Here is a 26,132-nt window from a genome sequence, read left to right on the forward strand (position 1 = left end):
GGAACCATTCCTGTGGGGAGTGACAAACCACCTGCCTGCGGAAGAGCAGAGCCCCAGCCTGATTCTCTGCAGCTCCATCAGTGGGGCCTCTTTCCATGTGATTTTGATGCACCCAACGTCACAATTAGAATTCTTGACGTTTAGATGTTCCCAAAGTCAACACTCATCCCAGCAGGGTTAGCGTATCATCACCGGTGAAAGGAAAGGAGAATCTAGAGGAGAGTTTAGCTCCACTCACTCGCAAGGAGCTCAGCAGATAAACCTACCTGCAACTGCACTGTTCATTTCTTAAATATCAGCCTCAAAGACTTGTCACTCGTGACATGGAAGGCCTGCGTCCGAATGGAATATGTAAGAGACTTCCCTCCTCCTCCCCTAGCCAGGATCCTGCTGTCATGAAGTGTGAGAGATGGTAGATCCTCACTCACTGCACCTGTCCTTGCCCTGAGGCCAGCCAGCTAAAATATCCATGCTAAGGAGTCAGTTCCCTGACCGACCCATCTGAGGAAACTCATTTTCAGGGGTTCTTCCCTTTCCATCTTTGGAATCTGTTCACTGTCTTGTCTGGTCTAGAGGAATCTCAGACATGGAGTATAGGTTCCTCTAAAGGACACAAAAAGCTGTCAAAATTTGTGTTCTCGGATACAAGCATGACAGACCTAGGGACAGGTATGCCCAGTGCACCTGCCTCCGGCCAGCACTGGCCTATTTTAGCCAGGATGTTGCTTGTGGTGGGTAGGATATTTATACAGCTCAAGTTGTATGGAGAGCATCTCTTAGATATGTTTGAGGACATTGTAAAAATTCATTGTTTCTTTTTTTCTAGCAAGCTATCACTTTATTGTCTTTAGAAGGTTGTGGCTTTCCTCTCATTCTCTGTAAAGATTTATTATCTGAGAGCTGCTAGGTTGTCTTAAAAGCAGAGGTTTTTTTCTTTTCCCTTTTACAAAATTGGCTGCTTGTATTTGTAGCCAAGTCTCATAAATCAAAATACTTGTCAAAATAAATGAATAGTATGTTTGTTATATTCATGACTTAAAATCACATTTGATTGCTTACTCATTAATCCAAAAACTTAAGCAATACACTGAGGATTGCAGTCATTAGGGAAATAAAGCAGAGTCTCCTAACAGTCGGATGTCACGGAGAACACTGCACAGTTGTGCTTGTTTCCAAACTGTGTGTGTGACTGGACAAATTAGCTCTACAATTTCAAAAGATTTGCTCCGGAAGAAAATCCAATACATAGATGTAATCTATCAGGAAACAGAATTGGGATCACCGTATACTAACTAGATTTTATGTGGAAAAATGTGAAATGCAATTTCATCATGGACCTCAAGGATGGACAGAGGCTGTTCTGCCCACATGGTTGGGAGGGTGACCTTTCCTATTATTCCCAGCTGGTTGGAGAGTCCTAACGGGCAGAACTGATGTCTGCATGAGCGAGACAAAGGCAGACAGCCTTGCAGCGGCGGCCTTGCTCCTCCGCTCCTGTAGTGGGTTCGAGGATGACGTCCATTTAGGCTTCTTTCTGTCCTCTCACATGAAAGGGGCAGCTGCACTCTCTCAGTGTATCCCACGAATATTAAACGTCCAGCTATGCAGAGAGTTCGAGCCCACAAGGCACTAAGGGCTACAGTGGTAGGAACCATGATATCATTGGCAGAATAGCATCTTCTAGTGTGCTTTGGGCTCTGGTCTGACCTTTGCTGCTCCCATTCCAAGCTCGGTTTTCATTGCTGTTTCTGTGTGCTAATCTGTATCCTCCTGATAGATTTTGCTTCCGTTTTAAATTCTCAACTATTCATTAACTCTATTTTAGTGGTGAGATTCATGATTTCAAACTGATAATCTATGTTTAGGAAGAATCAGGTAATGAATAAATGCTGTGTGACAGGTCGGGATAGAGGCATGGACAGTCACAGGAACGCCCGGGAGTCTGTAGACGGCTCTTCAGTGGGAAATCCTCAAGAGGCTACCGTAAATTTGAAGCTGAACTGTGACCGTACTCAGATCTGATTCTAGAAAGACCTCTTCTGCAATAGCAATAGTATTGTGTTGAAATGTTGACGGTTAGGATGGAAGGCTGAGAGCCATCAAGGTCAGGCCAGAAGCAGTGCCCGGTTTGATTGTAATGGACTGATCCCTCCACAGAGAACTCAGACAGAAATTCCACCTTTTCCTAGAGGACTGTGTTCCACCATGGCAAAGAGTTATGTTTCTGAGACACTGTTAAGTTTAAGTTAGCTGGATACTATCAATTCTAGAATACTATGGGAAATTAAAACAAGACAGCTGAACTTACTGAGTGCATGTGACACTTTCCACTTTATAAGATGCTTTTCCATGTATTAATTTTTTCTTCTATTTTTGATATCGTTGTTTATATAGTAGAATATTTCAAAAATGTGAATAACATGTGTGTGCATGTGTGTGAGAAATAATAAAGAGAAGTGCCATGTGACTGTGTGTGTGTGTGTGTGTCTGCCTTCCCAACACAGCACCATATTTCATGTCTTCATTTCTAATAATGCACACTTTCTGGAGCCTTCAAAGCCCTTGAGATTGGACAAAATTGAGGAACTTTGCAGTGCTCTACTGGGTAAATGGCAAGTAAAGCCACCCAGTGTCTTGGGATCATCTTTGAGAATTCCCTAGCCTTTTAAACCCAAGTACTTTATCTTCAATTTTCTTGTATGTCTGGTATTATTAATGTATTCAATTCTGGAGCAGAAGAAATATTATTACTATATAAGCAAATACATTGAGTTTTACATTTCCTTACATTTGTATTGTCCTGGCAATGCTCGTTTTGTGTCCTGCCTTTGCATCCACACACTCGTTCCATTGCTGTGCTCCCAGCTACACCTGGATTAAGGTTTCATGGTTGCCAATTGACCTCCCTGGGAGCCAGGATTCCCCTGTGTGGCTGTGTGTAATAATGGTGAGCTGTTTTCATGAAGGAAGTTAAGAAAATGCAGTGAAAACAAATTCAAGATTATCTCAAACTTGTCAGGTGGTTACACACCACTCTAAAATGTTAATTCAGGTGATTCAGAGGAAGAATATGATTCAGTCTAACATATTATCATACACCACACTTCTTAGCAACTTGCTACATGATTAACGGAGGTAAATGTATTTGGGTTGAAATATGGATGGCTTTTTAATAGGCATATTTTTTGTTATGGGAAGTTTAAGCAAAAACCTCTTTAAAATGTGATAACAATGAATAGAGTTCACAGCTGAAGAAATCCTGTTATTTCCTTTCACTTTAAGCTTAACACTGTAAGTTTATAAAGGCCCCAATTATGAATTTTCAGTTTGAGGGGGAAATGGAAAGAGATTTCTCTCATTTACTGAATGCAGATGGACCTTCCTGAGAATGAAGCCATTGAGTTCTTCTGAGGCTACTGAGTCTGATGCTAGTGTCTGATGAAGATGCTAACAGGGCATTGCGTACTTCTAAGCAGAAGCCTGGATTCCAGTGAGAACGCAGCTGTCTTCCGACACAACTCACAGGCCACACTGGGCTTCCTCCACTTGTGATTTCACAGTCTTGCTTAGACTTAATTGTGTACATTAAGACTTGAAATGAATGATTCCCAACTTGCGTTGTCAGATTCTGCTCTTTGTCTTCTAATTTTACATAGAAGTTGTTGGAAACATGGAATATGTAGATAACAGTAAAAACAGCAGTTTGTTAAGTTCAACAGCTTAACCCAAAGAATCTCAATGGGGGAAATAAGACTTTCTTCATATTAGTTCATTAGTCCATTTGGCATGTATTAAAATAGAATCACGTGTTTCTCTGTGTAATTACTAATAAAAATGCCTTTATAAGTACAGTTTATTATGCGTTGTGAGCATTTGGTTGACTCCTTTTTATTCTATACACAGGCTAAGGATAATAACATAAGATTATAAAAACGCAGGCTATAAAAGTGACAGAATGCTGCAGGTTGACAAGAGAATAAACCACACAATGAATATTGAGGGACTCTGCAGTGAATGCACTTGGTGGCATTTATTGTTAAAATATTTACTTGTCAACTTAGAAGTTACAGACATTGGCAAAGCTCTTTGAGTTACAGCCAGATAGAAGCAGTGGCCCAAGCCATGCGGGGCTGGGTGGAGGAGCACCAATGCACCTCTAAGGGTTGTATGTTCTTGTGTGATGAAAAGGAAGAATAAAAGGACGAACTGAAATTGCCCATTTGATGTGTTTGATCTTGGTAGTGCCTGTGTTCCTCTGTCAACTGTGTGATGAAGAGATTAAAGAGAAACAACAAAGCGAATGCAGGATACAGATAAACAAGTCAAGTGGGACTTAGTCTGCAGTACAGGGAATGATCTCTGTGTTAGGATAGAAAATTAAATGTAACCTCCACTGTGTCTCAGATGCCATGCTAAGTATTAGATACACTGGGGATATTGCCAAGGCAGTAGTATTGTCTCCTCAGCAGAAACGCACATACCTTACTGGTTGATGGGGATGGTTGATGAGCATCCAACTGGTCATTTAGTCTTTCGAATCAAATATAAAAGCAGACCTGAACCCATGAGCGGATGGTGCTGGAGATAGATTGCACAATGGACCTTTTGAATCATATCTATTATTAACGGTGTGTCATAAGGTGTAGAAATTATTGTATTTCATTTGAGTCTTTGTGGTTACAATTGTTGACTTATCCATTCTCTTAATCTTCACAAAGTACAAAAGTAGAAGGTGAAAATACTCTCTTCACTAAGATCTCACTGTTTTATTCAAAACTCCCAGATATTCATTTTAGATGGCTCTGGTAAGGGAACAGATGTAAAGATTAATCCCTAATCTTTACATCTGGAACCACACTCGGTATTAGCAGTTGAACTCCAGCCTAAGAACAAGAGTTTGCATTGCGTAGGAAGGTTTTCATTTTCTTGTGTTCTCATGACTTTCATTCAAGGTATACTAGGCTCTGGAGAAGTATACTATACCTGGATCTTCAAACCGTGGAGCAGAAATAATAGAACATACTGCTGCTTCCAAAACGATGTCTTGTGACTCTATGAGGTTCTGTATCTAAATGTGAGAGGCCACATAAATTGTAACAATAGAAGGGTTTCCAGCATACAGTGACCAAAAATTAAATCAAAAGCGAACACACTGATTCCAGGCTGTTTCTCACAGTACCTGCAAGTATTGTCCTTTGTTCTGAGCATACCATGTATTCCACACGGCACCCAAAGGAGAAATCTTCCTGAAAGCACCTTGTTCACATCCCAGGCATTTATGTATTATATAGATGACAGTGCTCTTACTGTATATACAAAGTTTTCTGCTTTTCTAAAACCACAATGATTTAGTTGTGGGGGGAAAAGGAAATTGACTATCTTATTATTATCATTCAATAGCTTTTAAGTATCAGATCAGGCTATCAGTCAAATCTGAAAAATATTGAAGATGGTATTCATGGTATTCATTCAACAATATCAAATATTCAGCTAAGGTTTAATTCTTTATGTAAAAATAAGCAAGTTATATCTCATTAGTAAGAAAAATTGCTTCATCCTTAGTAAAGGATAACAGCATATGCATTTCAAAGAATTGTAATAAAATAAATTTCTCTATCATCAGCAGTCAATGTTTGATTTGTATAGCTGTTTTACACATCTATGTACCTGCACATAAGCTTCCTGTGCAGAAGTGGGTGCCGGTGGAAAGGACCGGGCAACCATGCAGCAAACAGAACTTTGACGAAGGCAGCACAGAGGGTTTGATTTTGTGATTTTGTAGAACAAAGCTGGCCTTTTACTTTGAGATGATGCCAAGCAATTAAGGCCTGTGCCTCTGCTTACCCAGATTTGTTCCCATTTGTTCTTAAGCTACTTCGAGCATATACTGCATGCCTCCACATGGAGCAGCATCTTAAAGCAAAGTGCTCAAATGAGTGCCTAGGACCACGCTGCTGATGCTGCCTGCCTCGTTCTCCATCCTGCACACTGTTTCCTCACTTCCCTCCATAGACATATTGATACATAAGACAAGAACCAGGAAAATGCACACAGGGGCTGCAAGGTGAGTTACTGTGCAAAACGAGTGTGCCTCACAAACTTGCTGGTCTGTTAAGTCCATAGAAACTACGTAAAAGATAAAAGGAGAGAACTGATTCCGCGGAGCTCTGCTTTGGGCTCCTCAAAAGCCACATCGCACATGTGCACACACGTGCTCCCCCACATTGTTTAAAAAATTTGAAATATTTTTAAATTTTGAATTTGAATATATACATATCAATTTAAAGTGAATATGCTAAATTTTGAATTTGAATATATATATCAATTTAAAGTGAATATGCTAAATTTTAGCATATATTTTACCTTATCCTTCACACCTTTCTATTCATGTTTATGTTATATTTACTGTTCTAACTCATGGAGGTTAAACCATCCAAAGCAGAAAAAAAAAAGCCACGGTCCTCTTGAAGTTTCAATTCTGAGAAAGTGAGGATGGACAGTCAAGAAATGAGAGAGATGAGTAGCATCAGGGTGTGCTGACAACTCCAAGGCAGTCCTAATGGGTGGCCAGTGCAAGCTTGACAGTGGAGTGGAGATGCTGAATCTTTACAGTAAGGTGCCTGAGACAGTGGGTAACAGTCTCAGGAAGATAGCCTGGAACAGCCACTGGGATAGGTACAAAGTAATAATCTAACTGTCCTGGGGGCAAGAGAGAAAGCAATTCAGACCTGTGGTCAGAAGTGAAACAGACCCTGTAATCTCAAAAGCCATAGCAAGAGTGTGGGATTTCCTCCATGTGAGGGGAGAGGATATTTCAGGCACAGGAGCATAGGGCAGGATTATCTCCAGTTTTTTAGAGATGATCTTTAATGCTGATGTGAGTAGTTCACTGAAGAGATGTCTAGGTAGAAACAGATCAACAAGAAGGCTGCTATCGTAACCACCTGGGAACTAGATCCAAATTGTGATGGTAAAGGTGGTGAGAACCAGTCACAACCTGGTGAAATTTTCAGATTTGTTGAGAAATTGAACATGTGTGGCTGTATGAGTGGAATAAAGGTGAAAAAAATCAATGCACAGCTTTGGCCTGATCCTTTGCCTTTAATTTCAATATAAAGGAGTGCAGAAAGAATTTTGAAAGATTTGTTGTAAAGTTTTGGAGAGAATGACCAGTTAAGTACATAATCCTGAAGCTCTGTCGAAAGCCTGATAGATGTAGAATTTATTTGCTTGTCCTTGGAGCCAATCGTGGAACAAGTGCGGTCATAACCAATATCGACACAGGCCCCTGAGCATTTTCAGAGACCAGGCAATAAAGAGGAATAAGTAGAGGAATAAGCAGAGCTAGAGAGTTGAAGGGGACCCTAGCCAGTATTGTGTTCCAGAGGGGACATGAGGAGAATACCCTCAGGATGATGAAGTACTCCCATGGCATCCTAAAATCAAGGAGAGAGGTGGCATCAGCCTCAGCCTCAGCCTCTGGGAGATGCTTTCTGACCTTTACCTTGACAAGAGCAGACTCAGTGAGTGAGAGTCTGTTCTGAGTCCTCGAGGTTTGCCTTACAGAGACATGGCATTGTTCTTGTTCTCATGAATGGGTCTAGAGAAGGCTTTTGTTTTTGTTGGATAGACAAATCAGTAGCCTTTCTGTATACTGACCTTCCTAAGTGTATCTGGAAATTAGATGGCTAACTACAGAAATATGTGAGGACAGAAGCTTGGGTTGTAATCAAGCCATGCTGAACAGATCCTGTGGGTTTCTGGGAGTTTGGAAATGTCAGGACTGCACTTGGTAACATGAGAATAGTGGCATCACAGAAGGCGAGCAGAAGGCATTCGGCAGACCAACTGAGTAGAGAGAAGGCAGCAACTCAGATATTTCCCAAAGCATTGTGCACAGTTTGGGGGTAGCCTCTAAAGTACCAATGAGAAACTTTTAGTGTAAAAATTATAAATGTAATTCTTTTCTTCATGCCCTCCTTGCCTTTCTGGGAAGTAGCAATTTTGTACAATTTAAGGGAAGAAAGCAGAAAGCCTCTCCCATGTGCTAGGAGCTGTGAAACCAGCCTATCTTCTGTTGAGAGAGCGGCATGGTAGTTAATGTTTATCACTGTACCTCTGTAACAAGGTTTCCCTGGCACTCTGGTACCTAGTAATGTAGACGTCTTGATGACTAAGGTAATTTAGATAACAGGGACGTCCAGATTGTGACAAACAACTTACCAGTTTGGAAGCAAGTGTGAGTCTGTGTACGTGGTGACTCTTGAGATAGAGAGCAGCTGGTGGATGCCCTCGTCAGCCAGCCTGCAGGGCTGCTGAGAGTCAGGACCCGAGTCTGTTCTTTCCAGGAGTAGACTTTGTTCATCCACTGATCCAGATGAGGCTGTGCTGTGATAAACCCTGTAGACCGTGCGACTGGGCGGCAGACTTCACCATTAATTAACTGAAGAGATTATTTCATGTGGGAATCGTCCAGTCCCATAATTACCATCTACCAAACAGCCATTAACACTTTATCTACAAATAATGGAATTAACATTATTTGAATATAATATCCCCGTGCTCAAACTAGAACTATTCTAGAATGTATCCTCTCTTTCCATAGTTTTAATTATGAGGAAATAGTGTGTGCTCAAATTCTGGATCTAAAACTGCAGAAAACAATTGATTGTATCATCAGACACCATTTGGTCTGTAACTGTGAGAAACAGAGTCCCCTAACAACTGTGTTTCCCCATTAGATGTGTAGGCCTAATATTGTCGCTGCAGTTCTGCAAGGTTTTATGGGTTCAACGCACAGACAATAGTGAAGTTTTCATAGAATAAATATATCTAATCATTTAGCTTATGAATTATCAATTTTAAGATTTTAATTTCTGACTGATGTTATTTTTCTCTCTCTCTTTCCTCAATATTCAAAGTGTATATGCCACTGAGAGTTAAGCATTAAAAGTAAGAAAATTAAGATCCCTCTTATATGTAAAACTGTTCATAGTGCCAATTCAAAGGGCCACAACCTAGTTTATGGGTATATCAGAATGAATATCCAGAATATATGTGAATTCACAATATGCAAAGTTGAAATAATAATTAATATAATTATGACATAGAAGTAATGAAAAAAACAATTCACCCATATTTTAAAATTGATTTTATTTTCTATGTCAAGATTGAAAGTGTAAAACCTTTCATTCTAGCCAGATGATTAGAAAGATCTAATTTTACTGGTTATTTTTATAGTAGAATAATCTTTCATTATTAATCTACTTAAGTCTTATCTCAAGTCAGTTCACCAGTGCCAGCAATTAAAGATAGAAAATGCTTGTGCTCAATTTCAAGAATTAAAAATAATGCCTTGGGAGTAAGCATGTCTTTTCTGTGGTGAATAAATTGTTGGATTTTCCAATTAAAGAAGTCTCCATACTGGAAATGAGTAGTCAATTATGAAAATTATTTTTGGATAGCCAATTTACATATCTCTAATTGTGTTCATTTCTTTTGAAAGACTATGTTGGAATTTATAGTGTTTTGATTGGTTACCCCTACATTTGTGATATTAATACTATTGCCAACAAGGTTCCCTTATGAATGGGACTTGACTGCCCTTCTGACTATTATTATTTAATCATAAGTAAAGTTGCTTTATTAATGAATGAAAAATATCCATAGTGTTACTAGCAGTATTCAAAATTATTTAGACTGTACTTCTTTGGATTGGGAGTAGCTTCCATGAGCTGCTTCCTGAATTCACATACCTTACCCAAATGAGGAAGAGTTGAAATTCCTTATTGGAGTTCAGCCTCCTAGTTCAGCCAAAACTGCAGTCACACAGTAGGTCTGCCTTCATTGTCCTACAGTGCTGTGACATCAGGTGATTAGTAGAACATGTCAATTTTTTATGAAAAATGACTGAAAAGTAATATTTCATTTTTATATTAAAGATATGCAAATACATTGAATGAGTATATTTAATGTTCATAAAATCCACGATGAAGAAAAAATGATATAAAAGTCATGTATAAAAATGGACACTTGTGTATACATGATGAATAAATATACCTTGTAGCTACTAACATTGTTTGCAAGTATGTATGGATTTAGAACGTGTCTAGAAATACATGTCATAAGGAAATGCTATATCCCTTTGTGACCTGAATGTACAATTCTATAATGTATTATCTTGTTCATCTTTTGTATACTGAGCTTTCCTTTTGCACCCTAGAGTAAAGAACTTTTAGGCATATTAGAAAGAATTACAAGTGAAACTGTGTGTACAGTTCGGTGGTAGAAGACTTGCCTACCATACGTGAGGGTGTAAATTCAGTCCTTCACAGGAGAGACAAGCACTGAGATTGAGAACACTTGATTAGGCAGATTCACGAGGAGAGAATGTAAGAGGCCACCATTTCATTCCTTCAATGAGAGCTGGCCCAAACTGACTATTTCAGGAATATACAGACAAGAGCAAACTCCCCATCATGTTCTGCTCCTGTGCTTGCATGGATTATATTATTGAAGATTTAAGTGTCTTGGCATAATAAGATTTAAGATTTTTTTTTAAGGCAACATTAGCTTTAAGACCAAGTAAAGATCACAATCAACTAGACACAGTGTCCCTGTGATAAGCATGTCCTACAAAGTAATTAGTGTTGTTGGCCTCGTTTGCAGCTCATTGCTGTGTTTGACGAACAAGAGCCACTCCAGAAGATTGAGTGCCCCAGTGGAAACCCTGTGGATCGGCAGAGCCCAGATGCTTTCGAGACAGAAGTGGCTGCTCAACTGGCTGCATTTAAACCAATCGGTGGGGAAATTCTCGTAACCCCTTCTGCTCTGAAGTTAGGTAGGTGGAATTTGCTGACGACACTGCCCGACTGTCCACTTGGTTGCAAACTGCATCAACTTTCTAATTTCCTTCTCTGTGAAGTTCGTCCTAGTAATACCGTTCTTTATAAAAACGTATGGTTTGTCCTCTAAGCTATTTTTCTATGACTCTCTGCTGCTGCTGGAGCTCAGGTAAGGAAATGTAGTTTTTATCTTAACTCAAAGTGACTCCCAGTTGCATGCCCTTGAAGAATCACACTGGGAGTCAGACTGTAAGTGATGAGGTATGCCTGTATCCTAGAAGCATCACTGTTTTTGTAAAGTTCATTGTTTGGCAAAAGATAAGGGTTACCAAGGAATCCACACTAGAAATAAGCTTCCCTTTCTCTCGTAGGCATCCTATTTTTCTTCCTTTATATATCTTAGACAGTGGAGGAAACAGTTGGGGGGTTAGTTTTGGAATTTGAAATTGCCTCTGATTTATTAAAAAAAAGAACAGTTTACCTGGTGGTTTTGCTTAGAATTCCTTTTCTTAATATTTGTTTTAAAGGTATAGGGAGTGAAAGTAAACACTCTTCTAAAGTTTCTGTCAAGCACCTGTCTGTTTTTGCTGATATTTCTTAGGGATTAGTTTAGGTCAGTTTAATAGCTGTCGTTTTTGACAATCTACTTATGTGTTAGTGTCAATGTTATTTGGGTTGATTGTGAACGCAACATTATGGGACTGCTCCTTGCACTGCCTAGAACATAATTAGACTTAATTCTCAGGCAGAAGGACAGACAGAGTCCCCACTTCTCAAATGGAAACTGCTTTTTTTCTTAAAGAAGAACATGCACTTAAAATTGTGGCAACTTAGCTGATAAGAAGGTTAGACTGATACACTTGCTGTCTGTCAATCCCTGGGACCCACAAGGTGGAAGGAGACAACCAAGTGCTTTAGACGTCTGCTGACTTCCACAGGTATACCTTGGAATGCATGCATGAGTACACACACACATGCTAATTCAATGGACATATTTAAATTGTACATTCCCCCCGCCCCCGCCCCATTTGAAGTTCAGTACTTACTATTGCCCACCATGGTAGTACATGCCTTTATCCCAGGACTTAGGAGTCAGAGACAGACAGATGTCTGTGAGATTGAGGCCAGTCTGGTCAACATAGTGAGTTCCAGGGCAGCCAAAGCTACATAGTGAAATGCTTTCTCAAAATAAAATAAAATAAACTTACTGTTAAATTCATTATATATCTGAGCAAACCAAATAACCCCATTTTGTCTCTATTTTCTGAAAAGCATCTGTAAATATCCCTTTTAAAACAAACCAAAAGGGAATTAATGACCTAAGGTCTTTCTAATTTTCTTGCATATTTTGGAATCAAGCTAACAAAGCAGTCTGTTGGAGCATAGATGGCGGAGGGCTGGTTGGCGGCTGCTCCTCTTCTGGAGCCAGGCTTGTGGCTTCAGCAACCTTGCAGCCCCATTGTTCATTTGCATAATGGATGCCTTTTTATCCATTATGCAAATGGTATGAGAGGAAAATTAGGCAATAAGGGAAGACGAAAGGAGAAAATTGCTCTTGCTTGTTTTAATATTCTATTTATAAGCAAGTGCTGTGGGCTTCAAAAGGCTGAGACTCATGGTATCCCTGCCTCTGGAAACGTATTTTCACCTTTCTCTTACGAGCTGTTTCAGGCAGGAATGTTTGTTTTTCTTCTGCTTTTTTATGGCTTCTGTGGTTGGATCAAAATAATGATGTTGAATCCAAGAAGAACCAACTCAAATTTTCCTCCTTTCAAAATAGATTCTATTTTTTTCTTTTTCTTTTTTTATTATTATTTTATTACTTAAAAAAATACCAATCCAAATTTCCTCCCACCCCTCCCCCCTCAAATCCTAAGAAAGGACAAGGCACCCTGCCCTGCGGCAAGTTTAAGGCCATCTCTACTACATCTATGTTGAGCAAGGTATATATCCAAAGGGAATAGGATCCCAAAAAGCCAGTACATACAGTAGAGACAAATCCCAGTGCCACTGTCAGTGGCCCCTCAGTCTGCCCCAACTGTCAACCACATTCATCAGGACTAGTTTAATCCCATGCTCATTCACTCCCAGTCCAGTTGGAGTTGGTGAACTCCCATTAGCTCAGGCAAACTGTCTCAGTGTGTGAACCCATCATGGTCTTCACCTCCTTGTTCATATTCTCACTTCTTCCACTCTTCAACTGGACATTGGTAGCTCAGTCCAGTGCTCCAGTGTGGTTCCCTGCCTCTGTTTCCAACTGTTGAGATTCTATCTTTATTTTTAAAAGATTTGTCATTTTATTTTTTGTTTGTGTGCATGTGTGTGTGTGCTCAGGTGCATGTGTGCATGCATGCACATACACATGTGCAGAATACATGGAAAACTAGAAGAGGATGGCCAATGTCCCTTAGAGCTGTAGGTACAACGCAGGGATGGTGTTGGAAGTGGAATAGATCTTCATCATGAAGAATGCTTAGACACGAAGGATGCCAGCCACAGAGCCCTAGGCTTTCTTTGGCCTCTTGCCACCATCTTCACTGATCATCTTTTATGGTTACTTAACCTACCTACAGCCACCAAGAGCCCTTTGCCATTTAATAATTTCTTTGAAATGTTAATATCTTTGTGTTCAAATATTGCTCACTTTTCCTGACTCTCCCCTCTGTTTCTGTTTATCTGGTAAATATGAGCTATTTCTATCTAATCTTAAATGCTATCTTTTTTTTAAAGCTTTGTCTAAATCTTTAAGACATTGTTACATACAAATAGACAGCAGGTAATTTCCAATTATCTAGTCAATGAAAATATTCCCCCAACCTAAAAAAGTTTGCAATCTCATTTATAACTTTTCATTTCATCTTGAAATGAAAATTGAAATGAGTTCAAAATCTCATTTCAAAAAATATGTGTATTTTTATGTTTATATTTAATTTGCAAGCTAAGTTTTAAATCAAGGGGCAAAAACATAATGCCAACCCCATTTATCAAAATTATTTCTATCATGAATTTTTTTCTACTAGATTCTATAATGACTAAGTGACTGACCCAGACTCAGTTTTAACAAATTACTGATTGGCTGTTTTATTATACATCCTAGAAACTGCTAACGAAACAGTCTATTTAAGAGAAAAAAAAAATCTGTTGACTGAAACAGCAGCTAGAGTTGTAGAGAGTTACATTCATAGAATCCCTCTGAACTTTGAAGTTACTTTGTTCTAGACTTTTCCCCATCCCCTGTAGAGCCCTTTAGTACTTCTAAGCATTGTTCAGTGATTTGACAATTATTTGATGCTAGTTAACAATAGCATTGTTGGTTGCTTACATTCTTAGTGTTATTGCATTCATGCTCCATGTCTGAACAAGTCGGGTAGGGATAACCAGCAGGTTACACAGTAGGTCATGCTCACAGACGTACACGAGTTTGGTGAGTAGAAAGTCAGCAGTCGGATGCTTCCTGGAAGTCCCATAGCAAGGATGCTCACCTTTACTTGAAGACCTTATGCACCTTAGAATAAATTTTTTAAATATGGTTACATTGGACTTCAGAATTAGCAGTTGTCTGGGTGGCTGACACCATTTTACAAATGAATATGTGAAAGCTTCACTTCATTGTGTGCTCCGATGTTGAATGACTAGTTCAAATCAATGAAAATCTACAATCAGAAACTGCTGCTTTGGTTCTCTAGCATCATGCTCCTTCATTTACATGACATTTTTGATGAGTTGTATGTCAATTATCCATGCCTCTTAAATACTGGATGTGATAATAATAATATTTCATATCCTTTTGGAATTGAGATAAAGTGCAAATTAATAAACTGATACTATGAATAATGGTAAATCAAAAACCAATGGAGGAACCAAGACTAGATAACTGAGGTAACTCAGAGGTCTTTTCAATTCTATAAGTTACTGGTTGTTTTCTCACTTCATATAGGTAGTGTGTGTGTGTGTGTGTGTGTGTGTGTGTGTGTGTGTGAGAGAGAGTGTGTGTGAGTGTGTGTGAGTGTGTGTGTGAGTGAGTGTGAGCGTGTGTGAGTGTGTGAGTGTGTGTGTGTGAGTGAGTGAGTGTGTGTGTGTGAGTGAGTGTGTGTGTGAGTGTGTGTGAGTGTGTGTGTGTGAGTGTGTGTGTGAGAAAGAGAGAGAGAGAGAGAGATCTTACATCAAACCAGCAAGCTAATAAAATATCTATAATACTTTTTTCTACAATGTGGATCTCTCTGCACCTTTGCTGATATTTCAGGTCTTACATACAAGGCCATCCTGGGGGGATTTTACTTTGAAGTTTGGAAGAGTAAGAGTCCTTTACCGCTCCCATGCCTATTCCTCATGCTGCCTTCTTTGATCCTCTACTCTCCAAAATACGTTTTATAGCTATCAACCAAGGTTGACATAATTCCTGTCACTTGTAGGCAAGTGAAATGGTCCAAGTCCCTGAAATCTTTATTCTGGGGATCCAGATGTGTGCTAAGCCATGTAACTTGTCTCTCTCAGGATCATGTTTTTGCACACAAACTTAGATGAGGCTCCATTTGGATTGGAGGTGCAGTGTGAAAGTCACATAGAATGCTCCCTGTTATGCAACCACCATTGGCAGCTTTCTTGTCTATGAACAAATCTTTGTTTTGCCTCTGAGGGCTGTGATTGTCTCAGGAATATTTCACTAGGACCCAGCCGAGTTGGAATCCAGCTCTATGCTCCTGTCAAATTCCATCTCTTGACCCCAATTAATTAGGAGTTTTGTTTTTTATGTTTTGATCATTTTCTCAGCACTTGATTGAAATTTGCTATTTTGGGTTCAAGCTTACATGAAAAGATATTTCTTTAGTTATAATTATTTTAGCAATGCAATTTAAATAGTGTCTCAGGATTAAAAGGACTTTGGATTTGTGTGTTGCCACTCCTGTGATCTGTGTTACCTAGATGTAAAGCTATCTGATTAAAGTTGGGAGTTGAAATGATATTAGTTCTATTCTATCTGTTTTAAACTTTGAAGATGACGTACTTTTTGTTGCAAGTCAATCTTATGTCTGAGACCTGAAAGGTGCCTTGGGAGCTTTATTGTTTCCATGTGTGTTGTGTTTCTTCAAAACAGAAATGGAAATTATGATTATATGTTTGCTACAATAGAATTATTTTCAAAACATTCCTTTCTCTCCTCTTTATTTTCTTTCAGTAGTTCTCAGAAAACATTGTGTAGCCCTGGATTATTGTTGGAAATCACTACCATTTTCTTTCTGAGTTTGAATAATTCAGGACATAAAGGCAACATATGGGAACATTTTCCTCAGTTCTTAAGGAAACCAAATCCCTTTATGGTCCTGATCTCGGGAAAACACAACGAAGAGGGAAGCTTACTCCTTTAATTAGGCTGTAGTGTGTAAGTAGCTGCTGTGCCATAATGTGAGTTTAAGTCTTGGCATCTGATCCTAGACAAACACACTCACACCACACACATAGCAGAACTAAAGCTCACGGTTGGCTTGTGCTCCTGATGGAACCTTTGAATTCCCACTACAAAGCACGTAAGCCTGTGACGGCTCCTTGCTGCTGGAAGCTTTCTCCTGCAGGCTGGAAACCCAGAGTTAAAATTACCACAGAATTTGCTTGGGTGAATCCATAAGTCATAATTTGGTCATTGAGTTTCATTCTATTTGTTTCTTTTGAGGCTGATTATTCAAAAGTTAGCAGCTATAGAATAGCTTTTCTTTCTTTTCTTCTTTCTTCCCTGGGAGCCTGGTATTTCTGTCCCCGTGCAGGCTAGATGAATGATGCTGTAATTAGCTATGGTGACCTTGCTAGGCTATCATCCATCAGTCATGCGCACGTCATCAACAGAATGTGTGCTGCTTTCTAGTATGTTGGTAACTAAATCAGGACTAAGGGAGGCAACACCCTGTCCAACTTATCCTGGGCACCATTCTTCTTTTGCTATTGTTATTTTGGTTTTTATTTTAGTTTTTGTTTTCAGAGTAGGTGAAATGTTGCCCAGGGGTATGGAAATAACAGATTATTCATTAAATATCTTAAATGTTTGTTGGAAAATGAAGGAATAAAGTCAATACTAAGGCAACCTAATCCTAAGAAATATTAAACACTAGTAACTGCACAGTAGCAATTTTTGTTTCAGCTGAGTACAAAGCTGAATACTTTGAAAATGGCTTATAATTTGATTCTGCAACTTAAAATATCAGACTATTGCTGCCTCTCATAGAAGAATGGGTTTTGAGACTTCTGCCTAAGCTAAGTCCATATCTCCTTAGAAATTTAGCATGATGAGGCTTATATAAAAACAGTCTTTATTCTTATAAATGTATTTTAAATAAGATAGTCTTTATTAAATGATGTAATGATAAACTTTGGGAAACATATATGGTCACTATCTTAATTTTACTTTTTGTCTATTTTATATTCATTTTGACTTATATTTTAGTCTCATATTAATTTTCATTTTTCCTGACCTATTTTAGTTATTCTATGTCTATTTTATTTAATTTTGTCAATATACAAAATTTAATTTTATAATTTAATTTAATACCAATAGGATACTAAGTCTGTTATACCCCAAATGGAAAATTACTAGTAGAGGATTTACATTTAATCAATAGTGCAAGAGAATACCAAAACAAAACAAAACAAACAAACAAAAACTAAGCTTTCATTCTTGGTCTCTTCTAGCTGTATTTTCTAAGTTGATTATGTGACCTCTGCAAAAACAGAGTTTGCCATGTCCCCTTTGGCCTCTTGCTGATGCAGGACCCACACTGAGCTGGAGCCTGCAGATCCTTTAATAAACAAACGGAATGTAAAGGTCACCTTTCCTACTGTTCACTTGGTATGAAAGCCCTGGGTTTTTAAGCCTCTTTTACAGATTGCTTTTAATAGTGAGGGCAGTGAAGCCACACGTGCAGGCCTGGTCCCTAAGTGGAAAGATTCTCAGCGATGCTGCTGTCATAGTCAGCTTTGTCGAGTGTCCTGGACCAACGAGAAAATAATTTGTGGTTTGTATTTTTAATGAGAGGAAGAAGTAACAAAAGAAAGTATGTGCCTGTGACTGCTCCATCCCCCTTCGTCACAGCCCCCAGTCTCCTCTCTTGGGACTGGGACTGCAGCCCTCTGCTGTATTCTAGATACCATGAGGTAACCAAAACCACACAGGCTGAGTTGTCCTGTGCTTAGGGAACCTGCATTTAGCTTATCAATTACAATACACTGTCAAATTAACTTATTAAATAGGACTTTCCTATATGATGCATTTCTTAATGACATGATCCACATTTAAAACATAGCTTTTGTAGATATGTGTGTATTTTCAATTTTCTCGTTACCCCTAGCGAAAGTATCATAATCTTCCTGATTTTCTTCTGCCATTTATTTGAACAATCCACATATGGTAAAGCTTTTGTGCTGACATTATGAAAACAAGGTTAAGTCATTAGTACTTTTCCCATACTCACGTGCACGTGTGTGCATGTGTGCGTGTGTGTGTGTGTGTGCAATTCTTCTTTCCTTTATGCCCAGATGGGCAAAGATTAAAAAAAATAAAACCCACTAATTTAATTATTTACAGAAGATCCATCTTAAGGACAAGTCACTCAGAGTTGGACACGCATTCATGACTGTCCCGGGACTTTCTCATTTGCTTTGTCTGGTAAAGCTACATGATGAATTATGCTTTAGTACACACATTTGGTTATTTCCTTTCATTTCCTATTAGAATTTTTTTTTAAAATCGTGATTTAGCCCAATGAAAGAAGAAACCTTAAGACAGCTTGATCTGTTGGTACTCATATCCGCAGTGATGAGAATGAAGCCATGCCTGCCAAAGGACATCTATCTCTCTTTTGTTTACCCTTCTCACGCTTAGTACATAAAAGGCTGGACCGTCTAGCCATTGCCACCACACAAGTCTGTCCTTGGACCACACATCCATTTTATGGTACACAAAACAGTGACTCCCAATCTGTTTAGGCTTTGGCTTAATGAGATCATTAGAGTAGCTATCAGAAAACACGAGTACCTTTCAAACATGACAGGATAAATTTCGCTTACCAGTCTGTGTGACTGTGGGATGATATGATTTCCTCTGACTCCCCAACAGATGGAAGAAATCTAGGACTTTGTTTCCATGCGTCAAATTAGAGGAAAGCAAAAATGTGGTACATCTTATTTTTTTTTGTTTATGCAAACTACTTAGCTATGGTTACTAACACAGATGGTTAAGGAAACTGAGTAAGCACCTTGTGTCACCCCAACCCATGCAAAATTATAATACTTGTATTTGGGCTTGTAGATAATGTTGTCTAAAAGAAGTTGTTACTTCAGTGTTCATGATTCTAAAATCTATCAGGGAAAATGATGTTTCTATGTGTTTTTGCATAATTGTCCTTGAAAAAAAAAACAAAAAAAAAAAACAAAACCCAGCAATACCAAACAAAGAAAAAAGCAATAGCATAGCTGCACCAAACTGGAAGGTTCTGCTGTCATCTGCTGCTGCAAAACGATGATGATCAATTAAACCTCACTTGTGTTTGTAAAGTAAATAGATTTTCTACCCCAGAGATATGAAAGCATGAGGCAAGTTCCTTCTGTTAGTCACAGTTCAGGAATAATGTCCTTTGACCTCGTGGCTTTAGTTTGGTGTTACAGTCAACTGCCCGTGTAGTCGGGGGTTCAGCATCTGCACAGCCAACATCTGCAATTTGGGGAAGGTTGGGCTGAAGAATGTAAGTATGGAAATCAGTGTATAGGTGTTCATGCTTTAAAAAAAACAGTGGTGTGCCTGTCACTGGCTTCAGTTAATCAATAATTATTTATTGATGTCTCAGTAGATGAAAAGCATTATGCAAGGTTACCAGAGGAATATAAAATAATACAAGGCATGAACTCCTTCCCATGCAGCTTGCAATCTCTTTGACAGAAAATAAATTACTGTGTGATTCTCTTAACTTGGTTACAATTCCATTTTTATAATTTGCTGCTGTTCTAATAGAGAGGCTAGAGTTACCAAACCTCATACTTGAAAAAGACTTTGCCTTGTAAGCTAGTTTAGATGCTCACGAGCTCCTCATAATACTCGCCTGCCCTTGGTCATGTGTGTTGTTTCCCCAGAGCTTGGTTAATTGTCTTTTATTTGACTCCCAGCTACTAGTGAGGCAACGGTAGGAAAACAAGTTTTTAGTCTGTGTGTCTTCCAGTCTGGACAGTGGGTGACCTTAAAACATTTGAAAACAACTTAGATCCCAGCTCTTCCCACTACAGCCAGTAATGTCCTGTGCCCAAGGAGCTCTCCCAGGATTTAATGTCCACTATGCACTCACCCTTCTCCCTGAAGACAGACACTCCATGTCTACGCAGCGGCTATGCAGACCATGCTGCTGTTCTGGTGAACTCATCAGGGACACTCGCCTCGGGAATTATTGTGCGATAACTGAACGAAGTCTGAGACTCACTGTTTGGTTCCTCTTAACTGAGGAGTTCCAAAATTCATGGCTGGCTTTTTCCTCTCCCAGACTTTATGAAACCTCACCCTTTTTTCTTTATGGGACACAGACATGTTTAAGTCAGTTCATTTTCTGGCGCCATCTTCCTCTGACTCAAATATCCTTCTCTGGTAGAGGTTTCACATTGCAGGAAGTTTGATTGTCCTATGTAGAAAACTCATTACATTTAGGGTGAAGAAGACCATCATGGAAGATGTAAAAATAAGTTTTGTGACTTTTCTATCTGAAGCAGTCTTAACTTTCAAGAGTTTATCAAGGATGAGGGATAAGCTCAGTGGGTAACACACAGGCTGTGCAAGCATGGGGACTGGAGTGTGGATGCCCAGCACTGACATAAAGCAGTTGCCTGTAATCCCAGCACTCCAGTGCTATGCCAGGAGAATCCACAGAAGCTGGTAGACCACAGTGGCCAGGCGTGTGCAGCACAAGCAAGAGACTCTGTTACAAACAAAGTGAAGGATGAAGGTTAGTCTTCCTGACCTGCACACGTGTGCCCATTCTCATAAACACACATGCACACACATACACCAGCATCTTACATATACAAAGAACTTTTCAAGAGCTGATTTTTTTCAGAGTGCCTTTCTTGACGGCTTTAGTGTCCTGTTTTAAAATAATGTTTAGCATTTGTTTGATAGTGTTCATAAAGCTCTGTTATTTCAGAAAGGCAAGGAGCTTAAATGTTTCTGAAAAATAGCTGTTTTCTCCCTCAGAAGCCAAAATATTTTACTTCATTTCCCATTTAAGACATTAATGAAACAATTAGAAATAGAGAAGTATGGAAATTATATTACATATTTACTCCACAGCAGTGTGGCATCGAAATTAAAATCACAGGCCCTGAAGCAAATCTGATTAAATATGATTCTGCCACCTACAAGCTGTGTGAATTCAGGGAAGCCACTTAACCTCACTGTGTCTCTTACTTCAGCTGTAATGCAGGGACGACAATGACCTGGTTGTGTTAGTGTGAGCCACAAGTGAGTGCATATGTGTGTACTTAGACCAGAGCATTTCAGGTAAAACTATTAGACACTGTTATTTTCATCAGTTTAATTGCTTATTTTGAGCGAAACTATGAAATCTCTTGGTTTATACACAAATATTTTCATCTGATCCTGTTTTGTTGTTTTGCTTGCTTCTTCTTTTCCATGTTCAACTTCCCACCCATGAAACCATATCTACTTTCGTATATATATATATATATATATATATATATATATATATATTCTGGCCATCTAGCTCTTCCCTAAACCACGAATTTTAATCTTTAGCACGTGTTACTTTAAGCACACATGACAAGAGGTAAAGTGTTTATGGAAGACGACCAGTAGCCAGGACGTTAACCGGGATGGTGTCTCTGATGACTGTTGATGTAACAATTGCTGTTTTCTGTAATACCTTCTGCATGCGTTTAGAGATTTGCAGCAAAGGAATTGCTATGATCATTTTGATCTCTACTTAACTCCACTATTTACCCTTATGTTCTCACCTCGATTTAGTAAGAATTTTACTTCATCGCCATAGTGTGTGCATGCTATTTTCGAGTACTGTTGCAAAAAGAAACAATACTTTTTTATTAGCTTAAACTAATTGAAACTAGCTACCTATATTGATTAATGTTAATATTCTCCATTGAAAGATAAAGATTGATACAATACAGATTTGTGCTCAAGGTGTTCACATTCAATACATCGTGGTTTCTAATGTTTCCCTCTAACTTCGAGAAGGCATGGATGGTGGTTTTACCCACAATGCACTGGTATAGTAGGCTAATCCCTAAGTAATATAGCTGTATATCAAGGTGGCACTGTCTTGATGGAGTAGTTCTTGCTCCCTGAAAGAGTTCTTCACTGTTTTCTTTAGCTAGCAGACAATGTGAGCAAGCTTTAAATGAGTGTGGCTGTGACTGGCTCTGAACTTTGCTGTAGAGTTCCCTTACACCCACACCATGCTCAGGAACCCAAACAGTAGTCTCAGCAGCCAGTGCACACGAATGAGCTTACCCCGCTGCCTAGCAACTCCATGGAATGCTGTGTCAACAATTGTCCTGTAGTATTATCAAAATGCCAGCTCTCATTTTACACGGATACCAAATTGCTCCAGGACACACAATATTCAAGGTCAAGGTACAAGAGTTTAATCGTGTAGAAAACTTCTCAAAATGGATTTTGAAATGAGTAAAGAACTATATAGTGCAACTAAATGATTTAAAAAATCATCGTTATTTTTTAAATCTACAAATTTACTTTGGGACTTAAATTGGTACAGAATTAACAAGACAGGAATTGGTTACTAAATAAGAGAAAAATCCATCTTTTTTATAAATTAGACTATGTTCTGTGTAACTTGTCTTTCTCTTTGTTTGATTTTACTTGAGAGAAAAATATTAGTTTGCATATATCCAAAGAGGAGAATGGATATAATTACCAAAATGTAAAAAAAAAAGAGAGAGAGAGACTATTTTTCATAAGATATACAGATAATGGAGTGGGGTTTTTTTGCATAGATTATTTGGACAGTTGCCTCCGTTTGCACTGATTTAGGGTCAGGAGACACAGCTTGAGTCTTTTCAGGAGGCTGCTGCAGATATTTTCTCAGTGGAGTCATTGAAACCCAAATGATTGCTTGTGTACAACAGTACAACTCGAATTGCTTGCCTGGTAGTTGGGCCTGATATATTTCATACATGATGGAAGAGCTTCTCCATTTGGTAGTTTCATTCTGAAATGCCTTTGGATTATTCGACCCTGAACAAATATGGTTGTCTCCCTTTTAACTTTGGTTAGTATTCACTGAGCATATCGTTTGGATTAACACTCCAAATTTTAAATGGAGGCCTTAGTGAACACTGCTCACGAATGTTGTGTTGGTTACTTAACTTACCACCATGATCAAATATCTCACCTGAAGCAGCTTCAGGAATGAACAACTTATTTAGGTTCATTGTATGAAAATAATTAGTTCACCATGGCAGAAGGCCTGGGAGCAGGAGTTCGGTTGCATTGCACCTACAATCAGGAAGCAGAGACAGATGAAGGCAGATGCTTGTCGAACTTTCTCCTGGGCACCACCCCTACCCCCTCCTTACTCAGTCTAAGCCACAGAGCACAGAGTGTTACCACTCTGTTGAGGGAAGGTCCCCCTTGTCAGTTCACCTTTCGCACGTGCCTAGACGCGTGTCATCCAGGAGGTCCTAAGTCCAGTCCAGATGACAATGAGTATTAGCCAGTTCATGAGTTAGGTTGGGAAGGAAGAGCACACTGAGGGAAGAGCAAGCATCTCTTAAAGAAATTATGTTGCCACAGTATCAAATTACGTGAGTGGATTCACTTGCTAATTCACAGATACTCTTCAACTAATGTGAAGAAAAATTTAAGGCATTATATTATGTAACCAAACCAAAGTTATCCAAAAATTCAAGCTTTGAGAAAAATTTCATTTCATTCATAATCTAGTAGTTACATTGGCAGAAAAAAAAACAATAAAAAGCCTTATTTCTTTTCTTTAAAGACCCGAGTTGCATTATTTGACAAGTATTAATAGCTTTTCATTAAACATATTCCTAATAGTCAGAATTTTTCAGTTTTCTCATTAGTCAATTGAAAACAATTAACATACTTTCTATATGTGTGGGTGAGTTCATCCCACTACTTTTTACTGAAATTTTGAGTGTTTCATATGGAGGTGGAAATTGACTTTAAAATCAGGTAGCACATGAGAGGAATTTGGCAATATGGCTTCATGGAATTTTAAAGTTAGAACAATCATAGCCAAGGTTCCTAGGCGCATACTTTCATGTCTATATTTAATATAAGTGACATTGATATTAAAGGTGAATTTGCATGTGTTAGATAAGCTGAAAGGGGTTGTTAGTGGGTGTTGTAAGTTATAGGTTATGTGGACAAGCAGTTCATTTAGTATCAAGGCATGCGCTGGGCCTGTGGTTTGGGAGAGGTGCCCTCTCCTCTTGCAAGACACAAATATTGTGGTTAGACAGAAAGGACTACTTGAATGCTGTCTGTGGAAGACCATAGTCTTCCCTTCCGCCCACTCTCCGAGCTCAGATGAGGAGGTAGTGGTAGGGATCTGTAAGAGCCTCAAGTGATTCCTAAGCTTATGTGGGCTGAGGGAGTGTGGGGGACTTGGAGAAGTCGACCTGGGGAAGTGGGAAAGCATTCCCAGTCCCCACTCTCCAGCTCCCACTCCTGACGATTTCACGACGTCTAGATAAAAAGCACACGCGACTCAGCTCTATGGCCCTGCCGCGTCTGTGTTGTAGGTACCAGGTCAAGAACCGCACTGGCTGAGTCTTGCCCTCTCATCTGCTTTGCTTCTCTTTCTTCCGTCACAGTCTGTTTCTCTCTTCCTCTTGTTTCTTGTTTCCTTATCTCTTTTCTTCACTTCTATGCTTTTCACCATCTTTCTACCTTTGAACGTCTTTCCTTTAGAAACAAAACTAAAAAATTACTTATCTGCTGATGTTCATCTTTCTGAGAAATGTGTACTGTGTTGTGTTGAATCAAGATTGAAAGCTTTAGTGATGAATAGCATAAGGAAGGACTTTTTTGCACAATAGATGAACTTTTCAAAAATGAGTAATGAACATAGAATGTGTTCAATCATAATTCATGAGAACATGTGTAGCTTACTAAAACATAATCGGAAAAAGAAAATATGCTTTTGTGTCATTGTCCCGAACTGACAGGCATAACCATGGCTTGATTTTTGTCCAAAGGGTTAGAGGGTCTTCCATAAGTTGTGTTGAGAAGCCGACTCCCATCCTGGCCTCAGTTGCCAAAAGCAGTCCTTATGGCCATGTAAGTATATATGAAATGACTTGATCGCATCATAAACAAGCTGAAACACCTGACAAGGGTTTTGAAACTGACGAAGGACGCTAGAAGTGAGTATTCTAGACTGAGTAGCAAAGGACTTAAGTCAGGATCTCTGCGCAGGTGTTAGGCCCGCTCATCTGCTGCCTGTGGAGGAGGCTTCTGTTGGTCAACCAGAGAGAACTGATTTCCCTGAGCTACTGTGCTTTGCTGGATACCAGTGCTCACAGGAAGGATACCAACAGCCTACATGGAAATAAGTCACCCAGTGTTTCCCAAGTACGCGGGTAATAAAAGATTCAAAATAAACCAAATCTGTGGAACTTAGAAATGTTATGGACCGAACAAATCAAAGAAGCCTCTGTGTGAATCATCGCGGCATTGGCAACTATTAATTTGTATTAATTACTGTATTAATTTGTACTAATCATCACTTTCCCTCCCATAAATCACAACCTGGCCTTGAGCTCTCCAGTCAAGTCTTGCATTAAATGTAAAGGCCAGTGCGGCAGCTTCTCCATGGCACCTCGGTGCTGCCGTTCCTTTTTCGTAGGGCTCAGGTAAGCCCTTCCTACGAAGAAGCCATCCAACAATTAGCCATTGCCTTAGGCACATTTATATTTCAGAAGCATGCAAGTGATGGATTTTTGGTAGTTAAATTAGCACTGGGGCTTGAGTCTCACATTGCCTGGGTGAAAGAAGATGCTTCTGCATTTCCCAGTATGTTCTGGGGAGGTTAAAAATCTCTGACAAAAATCTCCTAACATGATAGCAGCTAGAGGAATCACGGTGATCGGAGTGACCTTTTCAACGGATAATTTGACAGACACTTGATAGACAGCATTCTCCCATCTCTCAGGCAACCTTTTATCTCCTTGCCATGAAATGAAGGGATAAAATTTTAACTCAGGAGATAAGATTCTCAATAGTCATTTGTTGCATATCTCCCC

General features: G+C 39.2%; 1 protein-coding gene across 3 annotated transcripts in view; it reads left to right on the forward strand.

The window, feature by feature from the left end:
- The window catches only part of Pard3b (par-3 family cell polarity regulator beta), a 1,014,383-nt gene that overhangs the window by 363,670 nt on the left and 624,581 nt on the right, over positions 1 to 26,132 (forward strand). For all 3 annotated transcript variants that reach the window (XR_012908166.1, XM_075951370.1, XM_075951371.1), the window contains exon 3: positions 10,669 to 10,840. Coding sequence is in view for 2 of the 3 variants with exons in the window: in XM_075951370.1 (XP_075807485.1) it covers positions 10,669 to 10,840 (172 nt within the window). In the remaining variant the exon portion in view is untranslated. The remainder of the gene's footprint in view (positions 1 to 10,668; positions 10,841 to 26,132) is intronic.

This window comes from Microtus pennsylvanicus, chromosome 17, assembly GCF_037038515.1.
Source record: "Microtus pennsylvanicus isolate mMicPen1 chromosome 17, mMicPen1.hap1, whole genome shotgun sequence".
In the NCBI taxonomy this organism is placed as follows: Eukaryota; Metazoa; Chordata; class Mammalia; order Rodentia; family Cricetidae; genus Microtus; species Microtus pennsylvanicus.